The 27,964-nt window shown below is 39.3% G+C and overlaps 1 protein-coding gene across 4 annotated transcripts; it reads right to left on the reverse strand.

Annotated features, from left to right (window-relative positions):
• Nucleotides 1-22: 22 nt before the first annotated feature.
• MED1 (mediator complex subunit 1) lies at nt 23-27,964 on the reverse strand. Of its 4 annotated transcripts, none has more exons than XM_081162963.1 (18): nt 27,730-27,964; nt 25,337-25,443; nt 21,312-21,390; nt 19,152-19,206; nt 18,911-19,043; nt 18,176-18,204; nt 15,217-15,288; nt 14,322-14,396; nt 13,644-13,717; nt 12,991-13,080; nt 11,910-12,021; nt 11,051-11,175; nt 10,697-10,815; nt 9,490-9,691; nt 7,558-7,653; nt 7,334-7,439; nt 5,810-5,950; nt 23-591 (listed from the first exon to the last, which is right to left on the reverse strand). In XM_081162963.1, the coding sequence occupies exons 1-18, from the start codon at nt 27,752-27,754 to the stop codon at nt 561-563; spliced, it is 1,671 nt and encodes a 556-aa protein (XP_081019089.1). In that variant the 5' UTR covers nt 27,755-27,964; the 3' UTR covers nt 23-560. The 4 variants fall into 4 exon arrangements, with proteins under 4 accessions (XP_081019089.1, XP_081019087.1, XP_081019088.1 ...); XM_081162964.1 differs by lacking the exon at nt 23-591 and adding an exon at nt 5,416-5,615 and having other exon boundaries at nt 27,730-27,955; XM_081162961.1 differs by lacking the exon at nt 23-591 and having other exon boundaries at nt 768-5,950; nt 27,730-27,957.

Below are 27,964 nucleotides of genomic sequence, written 5' to 3' on the forward strand. Positions count from 1 at the left end.
TTACAGGCTCCCTGAAAGGTGGTTTTGTTTTTTTTTTCTTCTTTTCTGAGAATTCATGATATTGCTGCACTAAATTTTTAGACCTGGGCCTTAAGGAAAATATTTCCAAGAGCTACCAACCTCAAGCCTGGTTTTGGCAATTATATCCTGCTTCATCCCCACCCACCCCCATACTTAGTTTAAAATACACTGATTTTGAACCTGAAATCTTCATGTACATCAGAGCAGGCTTTAACCAAGGACCCCTAACATGAAGCCAAAAGACAGAAGAGGAATCAAGTCAAACAAAGAATACATAAGACACCAGCAGCAGAAGACAGGTAGAAGTTGACTTCATGTCCTTGCCGTCTTTTGAAACAGGAGAATGAGTACACCTAGACAGGAGGGAGGTGTCCCAGGCTTGGTTTATTCTGCCTCTTCTCCTCCACCCTGTGGAGAAATGCAGTGCTCCCTGGTTCTCAGGCAGGGTGAAGCAGTTTAGCCCCGGCTCCCTGTTAAGCAAGTTCAGATGCTGGGTCAGTGTGTGGGGTGTGCCCATCGACAATTCAGGGGCTTATCCTTCATCCAGATCCTAACTCGGGATCCTTTGATCTGGGATGAAGACAGAAAGAGAGAAAAAGCTTCCCAGTTTACTCATTTTGGTATTTGTTGGCTCTGCTTGGGGGAGCTGAGCCCCTGATACTATGCAGTACATTCCCCATAAAGTATTCCCCACCCAAAACAAACTTAAAACACCATGTAACTTTTTTTTTTTTTTTTTCCTGCAGAAACCAATGGGATAGGATTCAAAACTAGGTGAGAAACTTGTGAGAAATCCAACCTGGTTGTATGTCTGAGAGGCTGCTACTGTATCAGCATCACAAGATAAAGCACTCTGGTATCACCTTGCCCATGTCCTCCTTAGTGTCACCCAAGACATTTGACTCTGATACGGTAACCGATAACTTTTCTTGCTCCACTTTGCAATGTTTCGTTTCCTACTTCTTATTACCTTGGGACACAAAAGTGGCAGAGTTGTTGAGAGCTGATGACCAGAAAAGGGAGAACACTAGAGGAAATCAGAGACAGTCAGGAAAGAAGCCAAAGCTGATTTTCCAACTCTATATGCTAACTCCAACCTGCAGAAAGAGCTGAATATAGAAATCTTCTTCAATATCTGATGAAGTCACTCCATTTATAACACACATACACAAATGAATCACCTGGCTTTTTTTTTTTTTTTTTTTTAATCCAGAAGAGTTGTGCTGGGGACTGTGCCCCGTCCTGCTGATACAGATCCTGAATGGAATCATCAGGAATGGCACAGTGCAGGTGTCAAAAATCAAAGTAAGGCCGCAGAATTTTGAGAGGACCCTCCAAATACTGAGAACTTGTGTTGCACTCAAATGGTCTCCTGGATTTTTATATTTATGAGAAGGGCTTCTTATTGATGTCCCCCAGAATCCAGACTCAGACCTATTCCTCCAAAAAGGTCCAATTGTGTTGCTACACAGTAGCAAGGGTTTATCTTCATGCCCACCTAGCATTCCAGGCCCCCTTACTTGAAGTGAGCTTGAAATTGTTTTAAGTGAACTATGGCTGCAAATTTTTTACTGTTTTACCTAAGGGAGCATGAGTGATTAAAGTCTGGACTCCTTGTGAAGAGAAAGGAGTCCAGCTCTCAGGAATGGCATCTGTTCTCCTACAAACAAAATGCTGGGGTGTGGACTTTTGGCACATTGTGGAAATAGGAGAACTACTAATTCTGCAATGGTTTTCATGCCACTGGGTCAGGGAGGCTGTCCCACATTAAACTTTACTGCATCTGAAAACATGTTTACATCCCAAAAAGCCAGCCCAGCTTTTGTGTAAAGGAAAGAGAGACTATAAATCAATACCTCCACAGGGAGGTACCTCCTAATAGTCCTATGATGTCTGAATCCAATGAAAAACCTCCTAAAGCAAAAAATACCATTTTGGTTTTTCTCCTTAACTTCAAAGGTGGGCTGGGACTAATTTGCTTGGGCTTGATGCTACATTACCAGCACAAGCTGCAAGCTCCCTACAACCAAATAAGCCTTGCTCTTCTACCTCCCATCATTTTGAACCCTGAACCTCATAGAATTAGAAAGAAATACTGTATAAAAACAGATAAAGGGTTAAAATATTACAAATAAATAGCTAAAATTATCTTCCCTCCCCCAAACACTCCTAAGAAACAGACACCAAACATTACTTAAGTGTCCAAAGTAACCAAAGTCCTTCATTTGCCCATGCCTCAAATGGACAACTACCCAAAGGTGAACAACCTTCATGCAAATGCATCAAGGAATGTATTGCTTTTTCACTTTCTGCCCAGCCCTTTTCATACATGCACTAAAACTGAGTTTAAAACATGGCCTAAAAATGGAAAACGGGAGAAAAAATATATATGAATATTTCCCACAAAACTGTTTCCCGCCCTTCCCTCTCCCTGTGCCCCTCCCACCCACTCCCTTTCATAAGTATTTTAACTTTTTTTTCTGGCAAAGGAACAGTGATTCTTAGTAATCAAACCCTAGACTCAAACTTATGATCTCTTTAGTAGGGTCTGGCTATGCCTTTCTAAATTCACCCAGCTGTCAAAGACATGTCATTTAACATTCTTAAATACAACCTGTCTGACTCATCCCTTATGGTGGTTTGCCTATAAACTTAGTAGTTTTTCTCTGGCCATGTTTTTTATCTTAAAAAGTAAGGTTCCTAGTTGCCAATCAGAGCCACATCCATAAGATCATCATCTTCCTCCCCAATCATAAAGTCAGGGCTGAGCCTCGAGGGCCTATCTGTAGATAAGATTGTATTACTTGTCATAGACAAGGACTGGTCTGAAGAGATGGGTGATTTAGACCAACTCTCTGGCTTGATGCTATGAGATTTTTTCTTGTCTCGGTCTTTATCCCGATCCCGATCTTTGTCTTTTACTTTCTTCTTTTCCTTTTTGTGCTTCTTATGCTTCTCTGTGCTGTATTCTGGAAGTGGTCGGATGCCATCATCTGAGCTGGGACTGTTCTGATAAGATTTCTCTGCTATGGAGGAGCCTGACTCACTTTCACTGTCCAGATTCTGGGGGGTATATGCTGGTGACTTACTATGGCTGGGAGAGCCACGCTCATGCTTTGGAGTGGAACCACTAATGAGTGGAGAGCCATAGTTTTTGGAAGAGGCCATCTGAGGCCTAAGCCCTTCTCCACTACTTTCCCCAGGTTTCTGCAAAGTCACTTTGGCTTTAATGCTGGGGGATCCCCCATCATGCTTGCTGATGATAATTTTTGCCACACCCGTGCTCCCCACATTTTTTGACTCTGAAGTCTTCTTAGATGAATCCACTGAGCCCCCCGAGGTGGAAACCTTTGATTTATCTTTATCACTTTTCTCACGCTTGCCCTGAAACTCTCCTCCTGACATGTTATGTTTGGAGGACATAGGATGGCTAGAAGAATTTGTGCTCACTCCCATCTGGCCATCCATTGGGTCTTCACCTCCAGGGCCACTGGTGACAACCCCATGCTTCAGTTTATCTATGACAGCTGTTAAGGACGGCTTCTTATTTCTGCTGGGAGATTTCCCTTTGGAACTCCCATGCTGGTTCTGAGAGGATGACATGGAAGAGCCACTTGAGGAAAAGGAAGATGTACAAGAATTAGATGATGGGGGAGTTTTCAATGAGCCTGAGGATCCTAATCCTGAAGATGACTTCATGCCAGTGCTTGAACCAGTTCCAGACATATGAGAACCACCAGAACCTGAACTGATAGGGGACTTGGCTTTAGAGGATGGGGGAGTCCCAGGAACAGGCTTCATTGGAGAGGCAAGCTTATCAGAGCCTCCAGGTGGCCTTGAATGAGAAGGGGATATGTTTGGTTTACTTAAAGAAGGATTCATAAGTGAGGATGGCTTCCCTTGAAGTTTCATCTTGGTGCTGCTGGAACCACTGCTCAGTCCATGCTTGGTAATGGGAGAGGAACCTGGCTTCCCCCCAGACTGTGATGAATTTTTGGACTGGCTAGACCCAGAAGGCCCTTGGCTAGAATATATACTGCTACTTAACTTAGAACTTGATGAACCTTCAGATTTACTGCTTTTCATCTTGCCTGAGTTGGAAGCAGATGAGGAAGAGGAGGAGGAAGAATGACTATGGTGGCTTTTACTGCCTGAGGAAGACACAGAACCACTACTAGTATACTGACTGTGTGAAGAGGGCTTGCCCACCATCACAGTTCCCTTAGGAATCTGAATAGTGATTTTGGGAATGGGTGGTGTGGCAACGCCTGGGGGAGTCTGAGATCTTCCTGAACTGCCTGGAGATTTGGATCCACCTGTACTGGTAGGTGGAGTGAATGGTCGGTTAGAAGAACTATGAGATGGAGACTTTCCCTCATTGTCTGCCTTCTTCCGCTTTGGAGGCTTATCTTTGCTTTTGCCATCATTAGAAGGGGTCCGACTGCGCTTCCCTGGTTTGCTATCTACTCCTGGCCCTGACAGACTACTATTACTGGTGCCATTGCCTTCCTTTACTCTCTTTTGAGTCTTGTCTTTCCCTAAGTCCCCAGTAGTCAATAAAGGACTCTGGCTACCACTGTGATGCTCCATAAGATCTGCAGAACCCAAAGCCTTACCAGCCACTGCTATAATACTGAAATCAACTGTGTCAGCTTGGCTATTGCCTTTAAACTTAGTCTCCCCATTATCACCTCCAAGCATTGGCACCCCCAAAGTATTTAGTGCCTGAGATGCAAATCCTTTGAAATCATCATTATCTCCACTTTGGCTGCTTTCATCAAAGTATTCTTCTCCAAAACCACTTTGGCTCTGACTGTTCAACAAATCAGGATTGAAATCTACTCCATCAGAAAAAAAATGATTGGTAGGAGAGTCGCTACTGGGGCTTCCAGCAGCATCTGCAATAAGGTCAGCTGGATCAGTGTATGGATTTTCATTATTATTAGTTTGAAAGACATCAGGGTCAAAGAGGGCACTCTGAGAATGCCCAGAGCTTGAAGAATCTCGAACAGGGGTGCCAATGGGTGGGCAATCGTCACTAGTGCTGGGAAGCTTAGAGGCTTCTTCTGCAATGTCTGAAAGGATATCAGTTACATCTGGGCCAATGCTGTCTGAACTGGATAATCGGACCATCCTTTGAATACTGGGTTGGGGATGAGGTACTGGTTGTGGGTAAGTTGTCGGGGGAGTGCTACACTGGCTTGGAGCTGGAGTGATATGTGGTGTATCCAGTGTGTCAGCTGTCATATTGACATCAAAGATAGGGTTCTGTGAGTCAACATCCATTGAAAATAGCTCCCTCTGAAAGTCATCTTCAGTCTGGTGCTTGGGTTTTTCAGGTGGTAATCTTGATGACTTCTTCTTCTTCGTCTTGTTGCTTCCCGAGCACATTTCCATCCGGGGTGAGCCGGAAGAGGAGTTCTGCCTTTCTAAAGGACTGCATCCATAAAGGGTTGAAAAATCCTGGGCAGGATTATCTTTAAGAAGGTTCATGAGCATCGGGTGATTCTTGGTGTTGCCGGCCATCGAAGAGACAGGTGGCGGCGTGTGATGAGGAGGGGTCGGACTCGAGCCAATGGTAGACCCCCCGTTCCCTGTGATTTGCAACAAACTGGTAAGAATTGGGTTCTGAGACACCTTGCTGAAGTCCTCCCCATGGCCCACCGACTCATGCCGATCTTTGATGCTCATGCTCATATTAAACAAGGTGGTAATGGGACCCCCCGGAAAGGTGTTGGTTGGTGTAGTGGTACCACTCATTGGGTTGTTGCCTGTGGTCATGCCATACCCTGGGCTGCTAGCCGGGGGCAGGTTCTTTTTCACCATGTCTTCAACTGTCTCTGCAATGAGGGACAGTGCTGGGGTGTCGGCCTGAATGGTTTCAGCCTTCCTCCGAATAGCCCTCATCGTCACAGGGATGGACATACATCTGTAAGATAAGGTGGAAAAAACAAGGTTAACATTGCACTAGCTGCTGAATGAAAACAAGTTTTCATTAGAGAAAACAGGCTTTAATTTTTCCTGAGATTTAGATATGTCCTCAGAGGTTTGCAGTAATGCAGTTTTCAGGTAAGGCAAATAACCCAAAATGCAGGAACAGTTCTATGAAATGCCACAGCTTCGGATAAATTTACTCAAAAAAATCTGGACTGGTAGGCAATCGTCAGCCTCTTTTGAAGTACCACCAAAAACTAACCATAAAGAAGAGTCCAAATAATAAGATAGTATAATGAACTAAAATAAAACTGGTAATAATTAGTAACAAAATGCCCTCCTTTTGGAGCTTGACATGTGATTAATGGGATATATGCTGTATCTTAATTAATGAACCACTAGAAAGTCTCTTGACCCATCAAGTTCTAAACCTTAATGGCTTAGATCACCCCAAAACAATACTGTGAAAAGTGCTACTACTGGTATGAAATCTTGTTTATTTTAAAGCAAAGCACTTTCTATCTTATAAATTTATGTTTTAAACCTATGTTTGAAAACATTTTGCTCTAAAACATGTCGGCAACATTTCTTAAAGGATCAGTTAGTAATGGTTTAGGCTTTTGAAGATCATATAGTTTCTGTCGAACTACCCTGCCATCTTATCTCAAAAGCCACCATAGATAATATGTAAATGAACAGATATGGCTGTGTTCCAATAAAATTTATTTACAAAACAAGTCCACTAGTATCTTCTCAAGAAAATCTTAAAACTACACTTAATTTTTTTTTAATATATCTTTATTAATTTCAGAGAGAGGCAGGGAGAGGGAGAGAGAGAGAGAGAGAGAAACATCAATGATGAGAGTCACTGATCAGCTGCCTCCTGCACACCCCGCTGGGGATCGAGCCCCCAAAACCCGGGCAAGTGCCTTGACCAGGAATCGAACCGCAATCTCCTGGATCATAGGTCAGTGCTCAACTGCTGAGCCATGCCAGCTGGGCTTTAAACTACATTTATTGTTTCTGGAAAGCAGACTGGCTTAAGTATCTTCCCACATAGGGCGATTGACGTTAGATATGTTAAAACATATGTAACAGAGAGGATAAGTGAAAAAGGACCTACATCTTATTTCAGCTCTCTCCCTCTTATAAGAACCCTAATGCCGGGCCTGAAGTTACCTACCTTACTTCCTATTACTCTAAAAATGATATTTTAAAAACCAAAGCTCATATTGCTTTTGAATTCAAAAGCAGAGAAGGGTCAATTCAAAGTAGTGACTAAACGCTTTCCTCCTAAGTTTCCAATTCACTCTAATACTGAAAAAAAATCCCTTATACACCTCTTACTGGGACTCTGATGGAAAAGGGCCAGTGCTACCTTTGAACAACTTTGGCAATGAAGTCATCTGTGCAGATGAGTGCATCTGACAGCCCCTTGTAGAGTTTACAGCTCACATGTGTTGAGTCCTGCACATCCATTACCACTGAAAGACAAAATATATAGGAGGTATTTCAGTTAGATTCAGCTTCTGACTTTTCAAAAAGAGATAAAGGAACCAAAGTGCTATCCTGAAAGAGGTGGTAGGCACCCATACAACTCACCACACACCAGGGAGTCATTCACAGGGTGTTGAAAAGATACACTGAAACGGGACTCTGAGAGGGGACACACTTCAAATTGGAGGAGCCCAGGAGAATCTAAAAGGCAAAGAAAATATCGTAAGATAACCAAATACAAGAGGTGAGACAAGTAAATAATAATCCCTAAGTGTAAAGAATGAAATTCTTTCTTACCCTTGGAAACTAAATCCCACACCTACTATATCATCCACAGGTAATAGAATCTACCAGTTTATGTTATAAATACTTCAAAGAACTAAATTTCAGTTTTCTAAAATGAAGGCATTTAATCCCTAAATTGTTAAAGACCTTGACAAATATAAACACCCTGCCTTAAAAGTAAATTCTAAATATAAATCTGGCCAAGAGTAATTTCTTATTCTGTTTGATAAGCAGACATCCAGAACCACTGCCATAAACCCTGCTTTCTATCAGTGTTTGCAGCTGTTAGCTGTGCAACCCATAATCTGGTGAGCAGGGATATAGGGCTACAATCTAAAATGACATAGTTATGCCAAATATACACATATCTGTCATATGTTCCTAAGCGAAACACGCTGGCAGCCCAGAAACAAAGATCACATACTTTCTTGGCAGAAAGCATCTCTACAGGACTAACTTCATAACTACCTTACAAAAACTCATTTTTAGCCGGGCCAGGCATGTCTTAGCAGTTGACCGTCAGCCTAGGACCCAGGAGATCACAGTTTGATTCCTGGTCAGGGCACATGCCCAGGTTTCAGGCTTGATCCCCAGTCAGGGGCGTGCAGGAGGCAACAGATCAATGACATTCTCATCACTGATGTTTCTATCTCTCTTTCTCCCTCTCCCTTCCTCTCTCTGAAATCAATAAAGATAGATTTTTAAAAACAAAACAAAAAACTCATTTTTAGATGCCCTGAAGCTATTTGGAGAATTCTCCTAGGATTCAAATACATGAAATAGAAGGGCCACAGGCACACTTGCGTACGCTCTCTATAATTTCTCATTTCTAACATAATTCTTATTCCCATAAAAAATAACTCCTGATTTACCTTTCCTGTTCCTTTTTGCCTAGCATTTGCACTGATACATCTCTATAACTGAAGTGCTTTACAACTAACGTAAAAAATAACTGGCTAACTACAGCAGCCAAAATTCACATCAAAGCTTCTAATAGCACTGTTTCAAAAGCACCAGCATTCCAGAATCCTGGGAGAAAAAGAAAAGGGCACAGGTCTCAACCCTTCTTAAACTATATGATTAAGTTCTCCAAAGAATGGGGGGAGGAAATATACTCAGGACTAAATGCACCGTCCTAACAACCTAAAATTTAGATATCAAGAAGTCCTCTCTTCCTACAGCATCCCAAGTTCTACCTTATATTCTACTGCAGGGTTCAGGCCCTTAGCTACCCAATTATATCACTGTATGCAGAGAAAGACTAAGTCCATAGCAACGCCCCCCACACAAAATAAAAACAGTGGTCTCCAAATGCCAATTCATAGATTTGTTCCATCGAATTATTTGTGGAGCTTAAAATAGATTACCAATGCCTCCCACTGAGGTTCTAATTCAGTTCATGTGGGTGTGGAAACCAAATATATGTATTTTTAAAAGTTCCATAGGTTATATGATAGGCTACCAAATTAGAAAACCACTGCCCAGCCAGGTGTGGCTAAGTGGTTGAGCATCAACCTAGGATCCAGGAGATCCGAGGTTCGATTTCCAGTCAGGGCATATGCCCAGGTTATGGGCTTGATCCTCAGTCTGGGGCATGCAGGAGGCGGCCAATCAATGATGACTCATCACTGATGTTTCAACTCTCTCTCTCCCTCTCCCTTCATCTCTCTGAAATCAATAAAGATATATTTAAAAAAGAAAAGAAAACCATTGGAGTTATCAGCTTAAGTATATCAAAAGGAAAGACAGTACCTTCTTTCAGAATAGTTCTTTTGACACAGCTTCCAATTAGGGTATTATAGGCCACTTGGTGTCTGATCAGATTTAGGATAAGAGGAACCCGGCCGGGGTGCTGAAAGGTGATTTTGCTAACAAGGGTTCCCTGTAGACTTCTGCCATCTGGAAGAGGAGCATCCTTGTTGAGGAAATAGCAGTGCTGCTGACCTGGAAGAGCCTAGGTAAAAAGAGCAAAGGAAATGAATGCTATTTACTCACCCATTATACTCCAACCACAAACTATGCAAAAAAAGCAAAACAAAACAAAACAAAACCCTGAACCTCAAAACTCAGTAACAGAACTCTACTGAATTATTTGGTCAGCTGTTATAAATGCTAATTACTCACTTGGCTGAAAAGACCCTTTTTTTGTAAATGTTCTGCTAGTGGTTTTATAACCTAGCTAACATAAAAATTACCTCAGAAATCTGTATAAAAGAGGTTCCAGAATACTAAGTGAAAAAATCTATATTTTTAATGAAGTACTCTATATATTTATAATGCAGCCAGAATTTGGGACTACTACTTAGTCTAGACTATCATCAAACATTCCAATAAATTCAAGTATAGATGAGATTTTGGAACCTTCCTTAATTCATTCCAACACTTCCTTTTTTTAAAAAATATTTTTATTGATTTTTAGAGAGAGGGGGAGAGAAACATTGATGTAAGAGCTAAACATAAACTGGCTGCCTCCTGCACGCCCCCTACAGGGGATCAAGCTCAAAACCCTGGCGTGTGCCCAGATCAGGAATTGAACCAGCAACCTTTTGGACGGAGCATGGAACAACACCCAACGAACTGAGCCACACTGGCCATGGCATTTGAGAACTTCCTTCTCTGTATGTACCTGAATGAAGGACCATTCCAGATTATAAGCTCATGGCACTTAAAAAATTGAACAAGAATACTTAATAATCTACTTATAAACTTGTAAAAGTTCAGAATCATTAATAGGCTTTCATCTGAAATTTCAACAATGAAATTTATGTTCTTTCCTGAGTTAGCTCATGCTCTTTCTTCAGTATATTCCAGAGATTTCTGTAATGTCCTGCCTGTCTGGCTAAATAGAATATGATCCAGCAGTCCAAAAGAATGTTACTTGACCTCAGTAATCCTATAAGGAAAGATTCTCATTTTGGGTACAAACATAACCTAAAACAGTCCATAAAGCCTTACTTACAGCATAAAATCGCATGTTGTGATTCAAAGGTATGGGGTCAGGATCCTTTGACAGCTCAAACTGAGTGATCAGTTCATAGAGGGGTACATAAGTTGGTTGAGTTTCAAACAATGGAATTCCTGGAGGGAAAAGGATCAATATAATGATCACAGTAAGTTCAAAACATTGACACCTCAGTTTTCCCTTCATGACTTCTACTTTGTCCATTTACTCAAAAAGTACTTCAGTACCAAGTACAATACCCATCAGTACTTTTTTGAGGCCTTAAAGACCGAAAGAGGTCCAAAATAATCTGAATTTGAAGTTTGCTTTTCACATTTATAACAGGATTAGCTCCTGATACTTAAAACTCACCTGTGCAGTTCTGAAGTTTCTGAACAAATGCTCTAGATACTGGGATTGGCTGGGGAAATTTCAAGAAGAAACACGCAGGAAGATCAACACTGTTGGCACTGGTGATTGAGGAGAAAGAGGGGGTCCTTCAAACAAAAGAAGGGAGGGTTGGATTTTGACATGAAATGAAAATTAAAAATCTAAACACCCATTCTTACACGTCTGCATCATATTAACACATACTCACAAAGCCTATCAAAACTCACTTCCCCCAATTCTGAAACATCCTATCTGTTAACCCTAAAGAATTTAATCAAACATCTATCCTGAGGCATGTTCTCTAGTTATCACTCCAGCATAACTGCAAACCAACATAAGTCCAATGAGAAAAAAAGGAGCAATTATTAAACCAGGAGAATTAGCACTGTTGGCTTTTCTCTCTCTCAGGACAGAGACTGTGTTCTATGAGCAGACTTCAGAGAGGAACATTAAAATAGGCATTGAGCCCAACCAGTGTAGCTCAGCGGTTGAGCATTGATTGACCTATGATCCTAAAGATCCCGGTTTGATTCCTGGTCAGGGCACATGCCAGGGTTGCAGGCTCGACCCCCAGTACGGGGCGTGCAGGAGGCAGCCAATCAATGACTCTCATCATTGATGTTTCTCTCTCTTCCTCTCTGAAATCAATAAAGACATAGTTTTAAATGAATAAATAAATAAAATAGACATTGAAAAAAGAAATTAAATGAATAAAACAAAAGGCCAATCTCTAGAAAGTCAAGTGAGGGAAGAGCCAAGTGAAAGTAATACTTGTTTCATACTGGGATTGAAGGTGAAAAAATGGACTTTGCTACCCTGGAATTAATTATGTTTAACTTACCATTTGTTGTCAACTGGATGTGACCCCATAATTAATGGTGCAATTGGGAGTTTATACATAGCAGATGTTCCTTCAATTGTCACTGATGCATTCATGCCCAACGATCGAGGAACTGGGAATAGAAAAGAAAAAGGGTATTCTCCAAAGTAACACAAATTATAAGGATCTTAGCATTAAAAAAACAGGCTAACTTCTGCATGATTTGTTAGCCATATTTTGTTTATCAGATACTGTAATATTTGTATAACTTAGAAATGCTAGAAGTTACTTTTCTAACCAACCAGCATTTCTCTCTGTAAATAAAACAAAATACAGGAAACAATGCAGTTCAAGGGGGAAAAATATTTTAAAGGCTCATTACTGATATTTGCTTATTTTCTCCAACTTCAGAATGAATTTAAATAGAATTATGATTATAGGATAATCAATGATTGAAGTTAAGTTACAAGAGGACCAAATAAGGTATTAGGCCATTTCTCATTTTGTTTTAGTGTATTAAAGTGCAAATAGAAAATAACATCCATTATTCTAATTCTTTAGTAAGTTGGCCAATTTCTTCACCTTTAAAGTAATGATTAAAGGAGATTATTTGCCCTGGCCGGTTTGGCTCAGTGGTTAGAGTGTCAGCTCACAGACTGAAGGGTCCTGGGTTCAATTCCGGCCAAGGGCATACACATGAATTGCAAGCAATCGATGTGTCTCACATCGATGTCTGTCTATCTGTCTCTCTCTCCCTTCCACTCTCTCTGAAAAGCAATGTAAAAAATATCCTCAGGTGAGGATTATAAATAAAGGGGATTATTTCAAGTCAGGGTGGTTTATATCTTTTCATTCACTGATTTACTTATTCAACAGTATTTATTAAGCTTTTATTATGTATGTGTATATATATGTATGGAGATATGTATGCATATGTGTGTGTGTATGTGTGACTGTATCAGGTGCAAACTTCAACAGGGATGGCAAACTTATTATGGAGTAGCAAACCAGAAAGTACAAGCAAGCCCAGGCATTCAAACTTTTAAAGATATTTTTTAAATGCTGAACAAAACCTTCAGTTGCTTTACAGTTAAAGTCTTACCATTATTCTCATGCAAAATGATGGGAGATGTAGTCTTATCATCCAGCAGGTCAGAAGGAGAGGCATAGTACTTCAAATTCATTAAATGACCTATGAAAAATAAAACTTATCACTACATCTTTATCAGGTAAATTATAAAGAAAGAAAAACATTCCCATTTCTATAAACTTATATACAAGGAAATAGTTTCACAAATATGAAAACTCATGCTCCAAAGTAGCTTATGAAATATGACAAAAGCATAAGTATTGATTATAGTGGCAACAATTTACTTCACAATTAAAAAATAAAATGAAGGGAAGGCAGGTGTTAATACCTTAGAAATGACTGATAATTTTCTCCCTCTACTTATAAACCCAAGGTGAAATTTTAAGTAATGACCCCTCAACTAAAATTAGACATGCCCGACTGGGTGTGGCTCAGCGGTTGAGCATCGACCTAGGATCCAGGAGATCGAGGTTCGATTCCCAGTCAGGGCACATGCCCAGGCTGCGGGTTCGATCCCCAATGACTCTCTCATCATTGATGTTTCTGTCTGTCTCTCTCTCCCTCTCCTTTCCTCTCTCTGAAATCAATAAAGATATAAAATAAATTAATTAAATAAATAAATAAAATTAAGACATTTTTCTAAATAAGCAAAATAGATCACATACCCCCACTTCTTGGAGTGAGATAGCCAACACTTCCATGAAGAATCTTATCTAAGGGACCAGCATTGGTTGCTTTCCTGCAAGACAAATGATCTATGTTTGCTTGTATTTAAAGCCTGAAGGTACTAGTACCATTGTGAAAATTAGTTCAGCTCTTAAAAGACTTATAATAATGACTCTGTCTTATAATTGGGCATATAGCAATTGTATTTTACCTTCAAAGTGAAAGGATTACTTCCAGATATACAGCAATATATAATGTGGCAAAGAAAAATTACAACTAGACTATTATTTATTAGATAGGAGGCCAGGTTTAGCAAGACTTCAAATAAAACCTAGGGAATACCAACCAACTCAGGGATACTCACACTCAGAAAATGGAATGCAATCATCATTTGGGAAGTGAGAGAGACAAGATGTATAATATAGGTAAAATATAGATGTATAATAATATAGATCTATCATATAGATATATACAGGGTGGGGCAAAAGTAGGTTTACAGTTGTGAGTACACAAAAACAGTTTATTCGTGTAGTATTTATTATTGTATTATTTTCCATACAAACTATTGTAAACCTACGTTTGCCCAACTCTGTATAATAGGACCCTAGTAATGCCCTATATAAAAAAACTTTAAGAACAAGGTACTCATATAGAATTGACACCTTAGTCAGTCTTACCAATACATGACTGCCATTTTAGATAGATCCTGTTCTAAGGATTGGAGAGCCAAGTACATTTTAGTCTTCAGTTTGCTAGAAAGTAAATGAAGAGAACAAGAGATAAATCATTAAAAATATATATATACCCACACACACACACACACACATTAAAGGATACAGAAAGCCTAGAGGGCAAGTCTGTATTGGAGGCAACTAAACTATCCATTATAAAAACTTTTTTTAAAATGTTTTTTTTTAAAACCCATAGTTATATTCCTAGTGCCAAAGGTTCAACTAAATGTATATGCCTGAAAACCCATGCATTTGTGCTATTTTAATAGTGCTTGAAGTAAAACAGCCCATCTTCTGCAAGTTCATCTATGTTGTTCCTTAGGCATTCTATCTTTGCTTAAATTGTTGAAGGATGGTGTTTTTGTATTTGAGTATAATGTACGTTCTAACATGATAGAGGCAATGCATTATTGTGTAGCCACAGTTTTCTGGAGAAATCAATATTTTATGAACAGTATTTCAGATCTTAAATGTGTTTCTAAATTTAAAAGAAAAAAAAATCCATAGTGATCTATCAAAGCTAATTTTTATCTCTATTTAAAAGAGGCAAGCAGGTTAACAGAATCCCAAGTAGGATAAAAGTAAAAATGACAAGCCAGTTCTACAACAACTAATTTCTTTTAGCCCAGAAATCAGTATGTTAAAGACGTCTCAAGGATTATAGTCTCATTTAGCATGATAATGCATTAATGCAGATATTTAAAATACCTTTAAAAAACAGAGTTGGAAGCTGAGTTGTCAGCAGTATTAGAAATCACAAATGAGATAGGGCAAAAGGCTTGGCAAATTTCTAAGCAAGAGACAGTTTTTTCCAACAAAAGCAAAAAATATAAATACTTACTTGTCTCCTGGAAGGTTATAAAGATTAACAAGACCCTTAAGGTGCTTAGAAAATTCATCAAAATTTTTTTCCCTATAAGGAGTTCAGGAAAGAGGGGAGAGGGAGGAGAATAAAACATATCATTACTACTCAATCTTAACAGCAAAGTACCAAAAATCATGGCTATATAAAACTAATTTTCATAATTTGCTCTACTCTTTTTCCCCCAGCCAGGTTTCTAGAATCAATCAAAAGTAGCAAAAGAAAATGAAAAGTTTTCTTTTTTCTGGAGGTGCTAATAAGACATTTTATTTATTATTTATTTATTTTTTTAATCCTCACTCGAGGATTTTTTCCACTGCTTTTGAGAGAGAGTGAAAGGGAGGGAGAGAGAGAGAGAAAAACAAATAAACATAGATGTGAGAGAGACACATTGACTGGTCGCCACCCGCATCCACTCAGACCGGGGCTGGGGATCGAATCTGCAATCCAGGTATGTGCCCTTGACAGGGAATTGAATCGATGATCCTTCCTTTCCCAGTTGATGCTCGAACCACTGAGCCCACTAGCCAGAGCAAATCAGACATTTTAAATAAGTCACTTCCTTTTCCTCTTAATACATAACTGAGATGATGAAATGTCATGAGGAAAAATCACATTTGATTGGAGAGGAAATGCAAGTAAATAAACTGAGAATATAGAACAATTGTGGGTATGTGAAAACATAAGAACAGTGAAAATAAATGAGCACTAGGAGAGAGAGAGATGGATGACCTAGAGAAAAAGGCATGGGTACTGTGGAGGCAAATCACATGTTTCCAAGTTCCTATGACTAGATCTACCCCAGGAAAAAAAAACTAGTACTATCATGACTCCTGACTTTCCAGAACCAAATAGTCAGGCTTGGATTCTTAATCAAATAGGCTTTTGTGGGCAGGCTTAGGAATCCAACACAATTCAACAATTCTTAACTCTGTATCTCTTTTCAAACTTAAAAAAAAAAAAGTCTCTTGAAAGCTAAATTGCTCTGACCATGTCAGATACTTGGTCAGGCATTTATTGAACACTTACTGCTAGAAGTGCTATGAAGACAGTAAAAAGAAACAGGAGCAGCAGCAAAATATGCTCAGTACCTTAAAATTACAATCTATACAAAATGACTAAAAATATCAGGTATAAAGGCTAACATTTTTTCTGAGGTTCCCCTTCCAAACATGCTCACAAATTAACTTTATTTTATTATTTTCATTTTTTTATTTACTGATTTTAGAGGAAGGGAGAAAAACACCAATTTGTTGTTCCACTTATTGAGGCATTCACTGGTTGCTTCTTATATATGCCCAGATAGGTGATCAAACCCACAACCTTACCCTGGCCGGTGTTGCTCCATGGTTAGAGCATCGGCCCTGGAACTGAAGGGTCATAGGTTCAATTTCCGGTCAAGGGTATGTACCTGGGTTGCAGGTTCAATCCCCGGCCCTAGTTGAGGTGCATGCAGGAAGCAACCAATCAATGTGCCTCTATCACACTGATGTTTCTCTCTCTCCTCCTCTCTCTCACCCCCTCCCTTCCCTCCCTTCCACTCTCTCTAAAAATCAATGGAAAAAATATCCTTGGGTGAGGATTAACAAAAAACCATACACAAAAAACCCCCTGCAACCTTGGCATATTGGGACAATGATCTAACCAACTGAGCAACCTGGCAAAGGCACAAGTTAACTTTAGAACACACTAGTTCATAAGTTGGAGCAGTCTCCTACTCCAGATTAGAACCAGAAATACTGGCTTGATGGACCAATGTCCACCTTGCTGGACAAAGGTGATAATATAGCTTTGCTAGACTTATTGATTTAATTAAATCATAAAAAGGTTATTTTTATGTTGCACTGCAATTTTTTTAAAGCTGGTTCAAATTTGGTGCATTTGGCTATAAGCACATTAAACTGATCACTGAAAAACCTGAGTGTAAAACTTAGTTCCTCAATATTACCACCCTTTCTAAGACATGTCCATGTGGCATCTGAAAACTTCACTATATTTATTTATTTGTTTTTACTTATTGATTTGAAAGAGAAGGAGGAAGAGAAAGAGAAACATCAATTTGTTGTTCCACTTTATTTATGCATTCACTGATTGATTCTTTTATGTGCCCTGACTGAGGATCGAACCCACAACTGTGGCACATCAGGTAGATGGTTTAACCAACAGAACTATCCAGCCAGGGCAACTTCACTATATTTAAAACATAAAATTGATGTAATGACTTTCTCAAATTCCTAGAAAGTTAATTCTGGGTTTAAATTTAAGTATGGAAATTTCTACTCAATTCAAAGGGAAAAGATAAGCCAGGAGGAAAAAACCATCCACTGCTGAAAGAGATTCTTTAAGCCTAGCACTATACTATGATGGGAGTTTATCACACATATGCCTTAAATGTAAAACAATTTTTCTCAAAATTAAAGTGAAAAGTTATTTTTATAGTATAGACTCAATTTTCTCAAGCCTTCTCTGATTCAATAATTAGATGCTATTTATTTTTGTCCCAGAATTCCAAAGGCTAGGGAAGTAGTCCTCAAATAAGAGTGATTTTTGCCCTCAAGGGACATTTGACAATACCTAGAGATTTTTTTCTCCCCTGGATATTTTTGATTGTTGCAACACAGGAGATACTACTGGCAACTAGTGGAGAGACACCAAGGATGCTGTTAAACACCCTACATGCACAGGGCAACCCACTAGAGCAAAGTACTTTCCAATCCAAATTGTCAATACTGCCAAAGTTGAGAAACCCTGAGCTAGACTGAGTAGGGTAAGAAATCAAACTAAGTCAAGTCTGAAAGTCAACAAGTATAGACTCTGAAAAATCTTGACCCAAGAAAATAAATTTGTTCCTCAGGAAGGTAACTTTTGACGGGCCTCAAAACCTAGCTATAAAGAACATCATTGTCTGCCAATATTAGGGACTGTGTCACTTGCTTACCTTAGCTGCTGTACAAGCTCTGGACAGCTCTGAAATTAAAGAAATTGTGTTAAAACTTTAAATTACTTTAAGACCTTTGAACACACCAAGAATTTTTCTCTTATTAGCAGCACATGCTTTGTAACAAAAACATTAAAACTTCTATAGAAGGTCCTTATTATTAAGATATCAAAAAACATCTTCTTCCTACTTAGTAAACCATGGGATTGGGGCAGGAAATTAAAGATCAAAATATATAAAATAGTTTATAAAAGCATCAGCTTTCAGTAGTTTGTTTAAAACATCAGGACCTCTCTTTAACACAACCCTTGGAATCCATATCCAATTAATTGGTTACACACATTTTAGATTCATCTCTTTTACAGGATTTTTCAGAGACATCAGCCATATACAAGAGTATCTGTCCATCTTGATTATAAGTTCTTTGAGGGTAGGAACTTTGTTATTTATCTCTGAAACCCCAGCACCTATTGTTCAATTGCAGCTCATTTGTTTATATGAAATGAAAAGGGTTCCTCTGGTGGTTCCACTTGTCAAAGCTTTTGAATGATGTTAGAGATGGACCCATGTTTCTCTAAATTCCAGGCTATAGCTACTGATGTAGCCCATCACATCACCTCTACAGTGGCTCATGAAAAAATCTAAACCCAAACTATTTCAAACCCCAACAATTCATTTTAAAATTAATGCCTAAGTAAACCCCACAGATTCCAGTGAAATATCAACAACACATACCACAGGATTCTCCCCATGGTGAGCCACTTTTACATCACAAAGCTGTCCTGCAGGATCTAACTGCACTTCCACATAGAACATATCTGACGTGATGTAACATTCAGTGCCACTGGCACTGAGATGAGAGCCCAGTCTAGCAGGAACAAATCAAAACAAAAATTAATAGGAGACACATAAATAAAGCCACCCAAAGTCAACACTAAGTTAAACATTTCTGCCTACAGATAGTCTGTCTACTTACCCATTCTGTCTTGCTATAGATTCCAAACGGTCAGTCATTGCTGGTAAAGATGTTACTATGAAAGGGTGAAAAAAGGAAATCACAAAGGACACTCCAAATAACTTAAATTTTATTCTTCAAAGACAGAAACACCCTGAGGATTCTATCCATCCTTTCAAAGTGATAAACACATTCAATAGTTCGAATGCTTATAATTTGCACAAAGGTCATTGGTAAGGGTTAGCTGTGACCTACGCAGTAAAAAAGAGCCCTAGCTGCTTTGGCTCAGTGGTTAGAACGTCAGCCCGTGGACTGAAGGGTCCCAGGTTCAATTCCGGCCAAGGGCACATATATCGGTTGCAGGCTTGATCCCTGGCACTGGTTGGTGCGCAAGCTGGAGGCAACCAATCGATTTGTCTCCTTCACATCAATGTTTCTCTCTCTCTCTCTCTCTCTCTCTCTCTCTCTCTCTCTCTCTCTCTCTCTCTCTCTCTCTCTCTCTCTCTCCCCCCCTCCTTCCCCCGCTTCCACTCTCTCTGAAAAGCAATGGAAAAAATATCCTCAGGTGAGGATTAAAAAAAAAAAAAGAGTAAAAATAAAACACCTATTTGAGCTCTGGCTGGTGTAGCCCAATTAGTTGGAGCATCGTGCAGTACAACAAAAGGTGGTGGGTTTGATTCCCAGTCAGGCACATATGGGGGCAACCTATCGATGTTTACGGATGTTTCTCTCCCTTCCTCTCTCTAAAATCAATATTTTAAGAAGTATTTTAAAAAACTATTGGACTGTTCTGTTCTCCCTTTTCACTACTCAATTGGAACGAGTTAGCTTTAATTTAAAGACGACACAGTTATCTCCTAATGCTTGAATAAGGAAGATTAACATCAAAACCAACATAAAAACAGGCACTCTCCCTCTCAGGCATGCATCTCCTAAACTTTTAAGGTCCCCACGAGACTTGCAACCAGGGGAGCAATGGGCAGGTAACCCCCTGAACTTATCTCCAAGGCCCCTTTTCTCTGACTTCCCAGTGAGCCAAAGCAGCCCCACCTAGGCTCATTTCTTTCCTATAACACTTCTAGAGAACAAAAGCAGCCCCACCTAGGCTCTCCTGTTGCTTCTTCTGTCCTAAGCCCTTCCTTGTTTCACTGTCCCCAGCTTTAATAAATGCACTCTCTAAATAAAATAAATAAATACTCAAGTGTTTATAGTGGCAATATTTATAATAGCCAAAAGGTGGAAATAGCCCATGTGTTCATCAATAGATGAATAAAAATGTGGTATACACACACATTAAAATATTATTTAGCTTTCTTAAAAAGGAAAGAAATTCTGATACATCCTACAAAATGGATGACCCTTGAAAACATTATGCTAAATGAAATAAACCAGTCACAAAAGGAAAAATACTTTATGATTTCACCAATATGAGTAATCAAAATCTTAGAGTAGTCAAATTTTTACAGACAGAAATTAGGATGGTATTTGCCAGGAGCTGGGGAGAGGGGGAAATGAGAAGTTATTGTTTAATGGTACACAGTTTCAATTTGGGAAGACGAAAAAGATCTGGAGATGGATGGTGACAACAATTGCACAACAATGTAAATGTACTTAATGCCAATGAACTGTACATTTAAAAATAGTTCAAATGGTAAGTTTTATGTTATATATATTTATCACAATGGGGGGAAAAACAATATTCAGCTGAGTAAGTTTCATTTATGGTTAATCAGAATAAAATCTGTTTTTACTTTCATTTATCCCAAAAACACATTAAGAGGTAGTTACAAGCACGAATAATCAAGCTCATGATTTAAATTTTGTTTGCTTTCCTGAAAACATTGTCCATAAACATAGTAAAAATCTTTTAGCATTAAAATGTCCATCTTCTTATTGAGATTAAAAGAAAACATGTAAAGAAAAAAAACCAGAACTTTCCCCTGCTATCTATAGTTAAGCTTCATCAATTATCTTTTGAGTCTCTACCAACCTCTAAAATAGGATCAAAATAAATGTTTCAAAAGTTCAAGAGCTCATATCAATTCCATAATGAAAGCAAAACCAACTTTCTAGCATAGAAAGTTGACATATCTCAAATTATATTTCTAGTGTAAGTATAAAATAGTCTTTCTTAAACAGGGGTTTTTAAGAAATCAGTGTATTTCAAAGATGATTACAAACCTTTGAGAGCTTTTTGCAATGTCTCCAAACAGCTGACCAAATGTTGGTGTCCTCCAGAACTCATCACAACCCTCTTCTCCTGTATTAAGTGGGAAAACATTTGAGGTAAAAAATAAACCAAGCCAACAATCTTTCAGATAAACATATATATTATCCTAGCAGTAATACTTCAGGATACTCTATAGACTATATCCTACAGTCTATATACTATATATTTCCTATGTACTCTAGATAGTCAATAGACTTTTTAAAAATACATTCTTAACTGTTAATCTGACCATCCAGCCAAAGGGGGAAAGTTCATATAGTACATGGATATATCCATATCTATATCCATGAAAGTAGGAAAAGGTATTCCCAGATCCAAAATAGGATAACTTTGCCCTGGACAGATAGCTCAGTTGGTTGGAGCGTTGTCTCGTATACCAAAGGTTATGGGTTCAATTCCCAGTCAGGGCACACACCTAGATTACAGGTTTGGTCCTCAGTTGGGGTGCATACAAGATGCAACCAATCTACGTTTCTCCCTCACATCGATGTTTCTCTCTCTTTCTAAAAATCAATAAAAAACAAATCCTCGGGTGAGAATTAAAATAACAACAAAATGAAGAAAACCTTCAGGGAAAAATTAGGGAGAATCAAAATGTAATAAATGAGACCAGCCTCCTGTAGAAGTAACTACATCCTAAGATTTACTCAGTTAAATAGGGTGGCTCATAAGATTTTGGCACTTCCCAAATTAATCTAAGAAATACAACCACACTGTAGTCAAAGTAGGCTGACTCTAAGAAACAGATTATGTAGTCCAGAAAAGGGATTCCCAAAGAGAAAAAAAAAATTGGTATAGATTTTTTTTTTTTTTAGATGTTTTTATTGATTTGAGAGAAAGAAGAGGGAGGGAAAGAGAGAGAGAGAAACATCAATGATGAGAGAGAGTCATCGATTGGCTGCCTCCTGCACACCCCCCACCAGGGATTGAGCCCACAACCCAGGCATGTGCCCTGACTAGGAATCGAACTGTGACCTCCTGATTCATAGGTCGACACACAACCACTGAGCAATGAGGGCCGGGCTAGCATCAATTTTATAACCCCATCCAGGGAAGAAGCTTTTCTCTGTACAACATTCCAATCCCCAGAAATGTGAACAGTTTTATGATATAAGGATAGTTTTTCAGGCTTTTCCATGTCCTAAACCCATATCTTTTTTTTAAAATATATCTTTATTGATTTCAGAGAGAGGAAGGAAGAGGGAGAGAGAGAAAGAGAGAAACATCAATGATGAGAGAGTCATCATTGATCGGCTGCTTCCTGCATACCTCTAACTGGGGACTGAACCTGCAACCCGGGCATGTACCCTGACCGGGAATCGAACAGCGATCTCCTGGATCCTAGGTCCATGCTCAACCACTGAGCCACACCCAACCCAGCATCTCTCTTTAATCTAATTCCAACCTCACAAAACAAACATATGATTAATTAATAATCTTGCTTCCCTTGTACCTTGAATAGGCAAGGGGATGCTAGGGACAATGGATACCAATATTTTGGTAACTGGAAAGAAAGAACCTCTGTTGTAAATAAATAGATTGGCATTGAGATTTGGTTAGTATGTCAGTTGTTGAAAACAATTCAAAGTCTTGACATACCAATAAAATCAGGTTTCTGAATCTGCAAAAGTCAAAAGTAGACAACAGAAGTTATGGTGACCAAACCAAGGCACTGGTATACCAAAAAAAGGGGGGGAGGGGTGCCTTAGTAGCCACCTGAAATTCCTCTATCTTATGATATCTCTCTAATGACAATATTACTTATATAGAACACATTTCAAACTAGAATACGGCTGCCTAATAGTATAAAAAATGACAACCTCTGAGTTCCCAGACTGTAAAAATTACCATTCTTTTATTTAAAACATTTAAAAATATATTTTTTTATTGATTTTTAGAGAGAGAGGAAGGGAGGGAGACAGAAAGAGAAACATCGATGTGAGAGCGTAACAGCGATTGGCTCCCTCCTGCATGCCCCCTTCCAGGGATGAGCCAGCAAACCGCAACCTGGGCATGTGCCCAGACTGGGAATCCAACCGGCAACCTTTTAGTGCATGGGACAAGGCCTAATCAACTGAGCCACACTGGCCAGGGCAATTTAAAACATTTTTAATACCTTTTAAGTACAAAACCCCGAGACAGACTATGTACATACGTTTGTAGAATTTACAGTTACAAAAATATTTTAGCAATGCGACACTTTAACATCCATTATCTGATTTGATCCTTACAATAGAACTGTATCAGGTCCTCGAATAACTTCCTCTCATTATGTTGATGAGAAAACAAAAATAGATTCCTGGCTAGGACCACTGTCTGTGTGGAATTTGCACATTCTACCCATATGTTTGTGTGGGTTTTCTCTGGGTTCCCACCCATGTCCCAAAGACATACACATTAAGTTAACTGCCATGTCTAAAGTGTCCCAATCTGATGGAGTGTGTGTGCATGTGTGTGTGTGTATATGTGTGTTTACCCTGCAATGGAATGACATGCTATCCTGCATGGGTTCCCACCTTGACCCCTGAGCTGCCAGGATAGGCTCTGGCCACTCAAGACCCTGAACTGGAACAAGCAGGTTGGAAATAATTATCTTACTTGTTTTTATTACTATTTCTTAAATGGATGTATAGCTCACATTTATTTTGATGTTTATTTTTATTTTTTGTTAATCCTCATCCAAGGATACTTTTTCCATTTATTTTAAGGGGGGGGGGGGAGACAGAGACATCTATGTGAGAGAGACACATCAATTGGTTGCCTCCCACATGTGCCCTGACCAGGGCCAGGGATCAAACCTACAACCCAGATACATGCCCTTGACCAGGAATCAAGCCCAAGACCCTCTGGTCCATGGGCTGATGCTCCAACCACTGAGCCAAACCAGCAACAGTTTATTTCAATGTTTAATATTAGAAGTGTTTTGGGTCTTTATTCAGAAGTTCAGTGATGTTTTTGTGACCAGAACTATGCCATAGGAACTTAACTCTTGTGTATATCAGTTAGCCTATGATAATACTGGTTTCACTATATATCATTTCACTTAAAGTTGCAGTTTCCAAGAACTTATAAATGTTAAGGACTTAATATATGTGGAAAAGCAAACTGCTATTGTGTGCCTCTACTTTCCGAATGAGTAAACAAACTCAGAGATATTAAATAATTTATCTAAGGTCATGTAAATAGTAAGGACTTGCATCAAGTCTAAAATATAGGTCTTTTGACAACAAATTCAGTTCCTTTGCTAGTGCTATACTGATCATTTTATACACTAACAAATCTAAACTGAACTTACTCTGAACCCAAAGTAAGATTTGGTGGGGAGGAGAGGGTACTTTCATTGAAGTATAACATATATACAGAAAAGCATACAAATCTGAAGAGATCCATGAATTATCACAAAGTAAACACACTACCAGGAGAACTCACAGAAGTAAAGTTTTCCTACAACACTTAACTAACACGGAATCATATGGGTGAACTTTTAACATCCAGCCCCCCACCCTCCCCAACTCCCTTGTCTTTCATTTAACTAAAGTTTCGACATATTGGTGAATGACTCAGGAAGGAAGAGTACTACTGTAGAAAAAGAGGTTGACAGAGTGAACAAGTGAAACTAATTAAGAATGAATTGCAAACTCAGCTGCTAGATAGAGAGATACAAAGAAAGTACTATCACATTAGTATCAGGAGTTTGACAAGAAGTGAAGAATAAATGTCTCTATTGCAGTCTATTATATATGTCTGTTATTGGTGTATTTCTTAGCACCTTTGCCTAAAGTACCCAGTGTACTATAACTCATGATTAATACAATTTTATAAATATATCTTCTTCTTAGGTAGACTCTTAAGTATATGGTGGCTATCAACTTTATGAAAAGTAAAACCAAAGGCACTATAGTAGCTAGTTTGAAAATTTTGACAGAGGGAGCTTAGCTTTTTAAATAGTTATCAAAGCACACACCACAATCCTCACCATGACTTGACGCACAAGCTTAATGGTTTCACTCCAAGGTCTATTTTGGTTAAATTTCGCATGGAGCCGTTCCAAGAGAGAACTCATCTTACTCAGCTTTTCCGACTCTACGATATAAATCAGAAAACACTGTTAGAAACTCTTCTTTCAAGACCTTACAGTTTTCATTTTTTTTAAAATCCTCACCCAAGGATATTTTTTTCCATTGTTTTTCAGAGAGAATGGAAGGGAGAGAGAGAGAGAATCATAGATGTGAGAGAGACACATCAATTGGCTGTCTCCTGCACACCCCCCGGCCTGGGCCGGGGATCGAGCCTGCAAGGACGTAAGTGCTCATGGCCAGAACTGAACCTGGGACCCTTCAGTCTGAGGGCCGACACTCTGACCACTAAGCCAAACAGGCTAGGGCCCCTTACAGTTTTTCTTGCAAACAACCCCCGACCCACATCATCCTGATAAGAACTCGGTTAAAATATTTTTCAATATCATTTACTTCAAAACATGAAAAGAATTTATTTTTAATGACAAGAAGACACATAAATTATGGGTCTAACCTAATGAACACCACAGAATGGGACTGCTTTCTATTCAAACTTTTAATAAGAACCACCTCTAATCATGTTTTAAGATCAGGACTACAATTTAGTGACAAAATCATTTCATATGTATGAAATCCCTTGATGAGATATGTAGAACCTACATTTGAATATGGCCTTACTATGGTTAGCTGGTTTTCAATGTGAAAATAAATACAGACTTTCTTAATCTTTTTACATAATTTTAAGAGATCAATTTACAAATATTATCAAGAAAAAAGGCTTTATCATTCATATTTCTCCTATTTGAATTCAAACTAAAACTATATAGACAGGGAAGATGTCAATATCTAAGGATTAGTTTCCAGCAGAGGTAAGAGAAAGGCAGACTGGCTCCTGAACTAAGTGTGTGCACGAATCTTCTATGCCCTTAAACCCTCCTTTCATTCTTGTACTGCTATGTATGAGCAAGGACCTGTGCTACAAACTGCTGGCAATGCAAAAACACAATATGCCTGAGTTGATATCTGTGAAAGGGTGTGGATAAGTCAATGTGGAAATAAATAACCATCACACAGAGCAAAATGAGATATGCTCATATAGATACAGACGCAGCTGATCTCCCTATGGGGAACAGACAGGTGCCTTTCCCTTCCCCCTCTTCTTCCCCCCAGACCCCCGATTTTTGCCTTTCCCTCTCCTAAGATCCAAGGGCCCTTCTTCTGCTTCTGTAACTTGTTTCCTATGCCTAGCAGCCCAACTGGCTCATTTCTACTACTGTAACTTTCTAAACAAACTTTTTCTTATTAATTAGTTGCAAAATGTTACAGAAAAGGTGTCACTGAAAAATGAATAGAATGTCAGCAAAGTTGAGGCAGTGACATCTAAATCAAGATTCAAACTCCTTCCTCCAATGCCCTCATCTTCTGGAAAACTGGCTTGGGGGCTATTTCAGCCAGTTTATATTCTGGACACATTTCCGGGAATTCCCACTTTCAAGACTCATTCATTCAAGCACTATTTTATGTGCTGGGGGATATGCCAGTGAGCAAACTAGACAAAATTCCTGCCTCATTTCACACTCGTCATTCCTCTGCACCCAAGGAGTAAACCTTTTTTCACCCTCTCCTTCAAAACACATCCTCCTCCTTTTCCTTGAGAAACCCGATGATAAATATCATTACATGAATGCTTAAATCAAACATTTTTTAAGCAACTATACAACGGTGAGTAAGGCAAGGTCCCTGATCTACAAAGCTCAGAATAAAGTGGAGAAGACAAGTAAAAAATAATACACTGGAGTGCATTAACTTTAGAGAATCAAAGTAAGGTTGCACAGAAAAGTTGTTTTTCAATTCAGAGTTAGTCCAGTTATTGAAAGGCTGAAAATCAACGCATTTTTAAAACTATACAATAGTACAAGACCTAAACACGGTGACGTTCTAGGGAACTGCTGGCTTTTAATATCATAAGGACCTAATCATTTCACTCATGCCCTAACATCCTCCAAAGTACTTTGACACAGCACTGAATTATTGTTCTTATGCCATTATTCAGACGTTTTAGATTCGCCTGGTCTTTCATAACCTTAGGATAAAAATGCCCTGAGGCCCAACTGATTGCCCACAGCTAAGCAGGAAACCTTCACAGAAGTTGGAGTCCCCATCACCACAAAGTCGGAGCTCTCCTCCACCAGGGAAAGCACAGTTAGAATCTAAAACTCAAACAAATCCCGCCCCCTAGACTCTGTGCCCTGAGGAAAGTGGCCTCCGCAAAGGCATCAGACCCCAGCTTCTCTCACAGATTGGCTCCCCCCAGGTGTGTCGCGCCCCCCTGCCTTCCCCTTCAGTCACTCACCCTCGGTTTCCCCCTGAGCCTTCATCCTGACAGTGGGGAAGGCCTGAGTCCTACACAAGAGGATAAGCCCTTCCCCACCACTAAGGGGGCAATCAAGTTAGTCCGGGCTCCTAGGACGCAGGGCACCAGCAGTCCCTACTCTTCCCGGGAAGGCTCAGTCTGAAGTCCCTGGCGGCAAGAAGAGAAGGGTGCTCCCGGCCGCCGCCATCTTCCCCAACGGAACTTCCCAAAGATC

The sequence above is a fragment of the Miniopterus schreibersii genome (genome assembly GCF_964146895.1).
Source record: "Miniopterus schreibersii genome assembly, chromosome: 16".
NCBI lineage: Eukaryota > Metazoa > Chordata > Mammalia > Chiroptera > Miniopteridae > Miniopterus > Miniopterus schreibersii.

Coding starts and splice junctions, on each gene's coding strand:
- MED1 (XM_081162961.1), bottom strand. CDS start 27,754: ATGAAGGCTCAGGGGGAAACCGAGG. Junction 21,391..25,336: donor AGCTTGTGCGTCAAGTCATG/GTGAGGATTGTG, acceptor CACTTAATACAG/GAGAAGAGGGTTGTGATGAG. Junction 13,718..14,321: donor AAAATGGCAGTCATGTATTG/GTAAGACTGACT, acceptor TTTGTCTTGCAG/GAAAGCAACCAATGCTGGTC.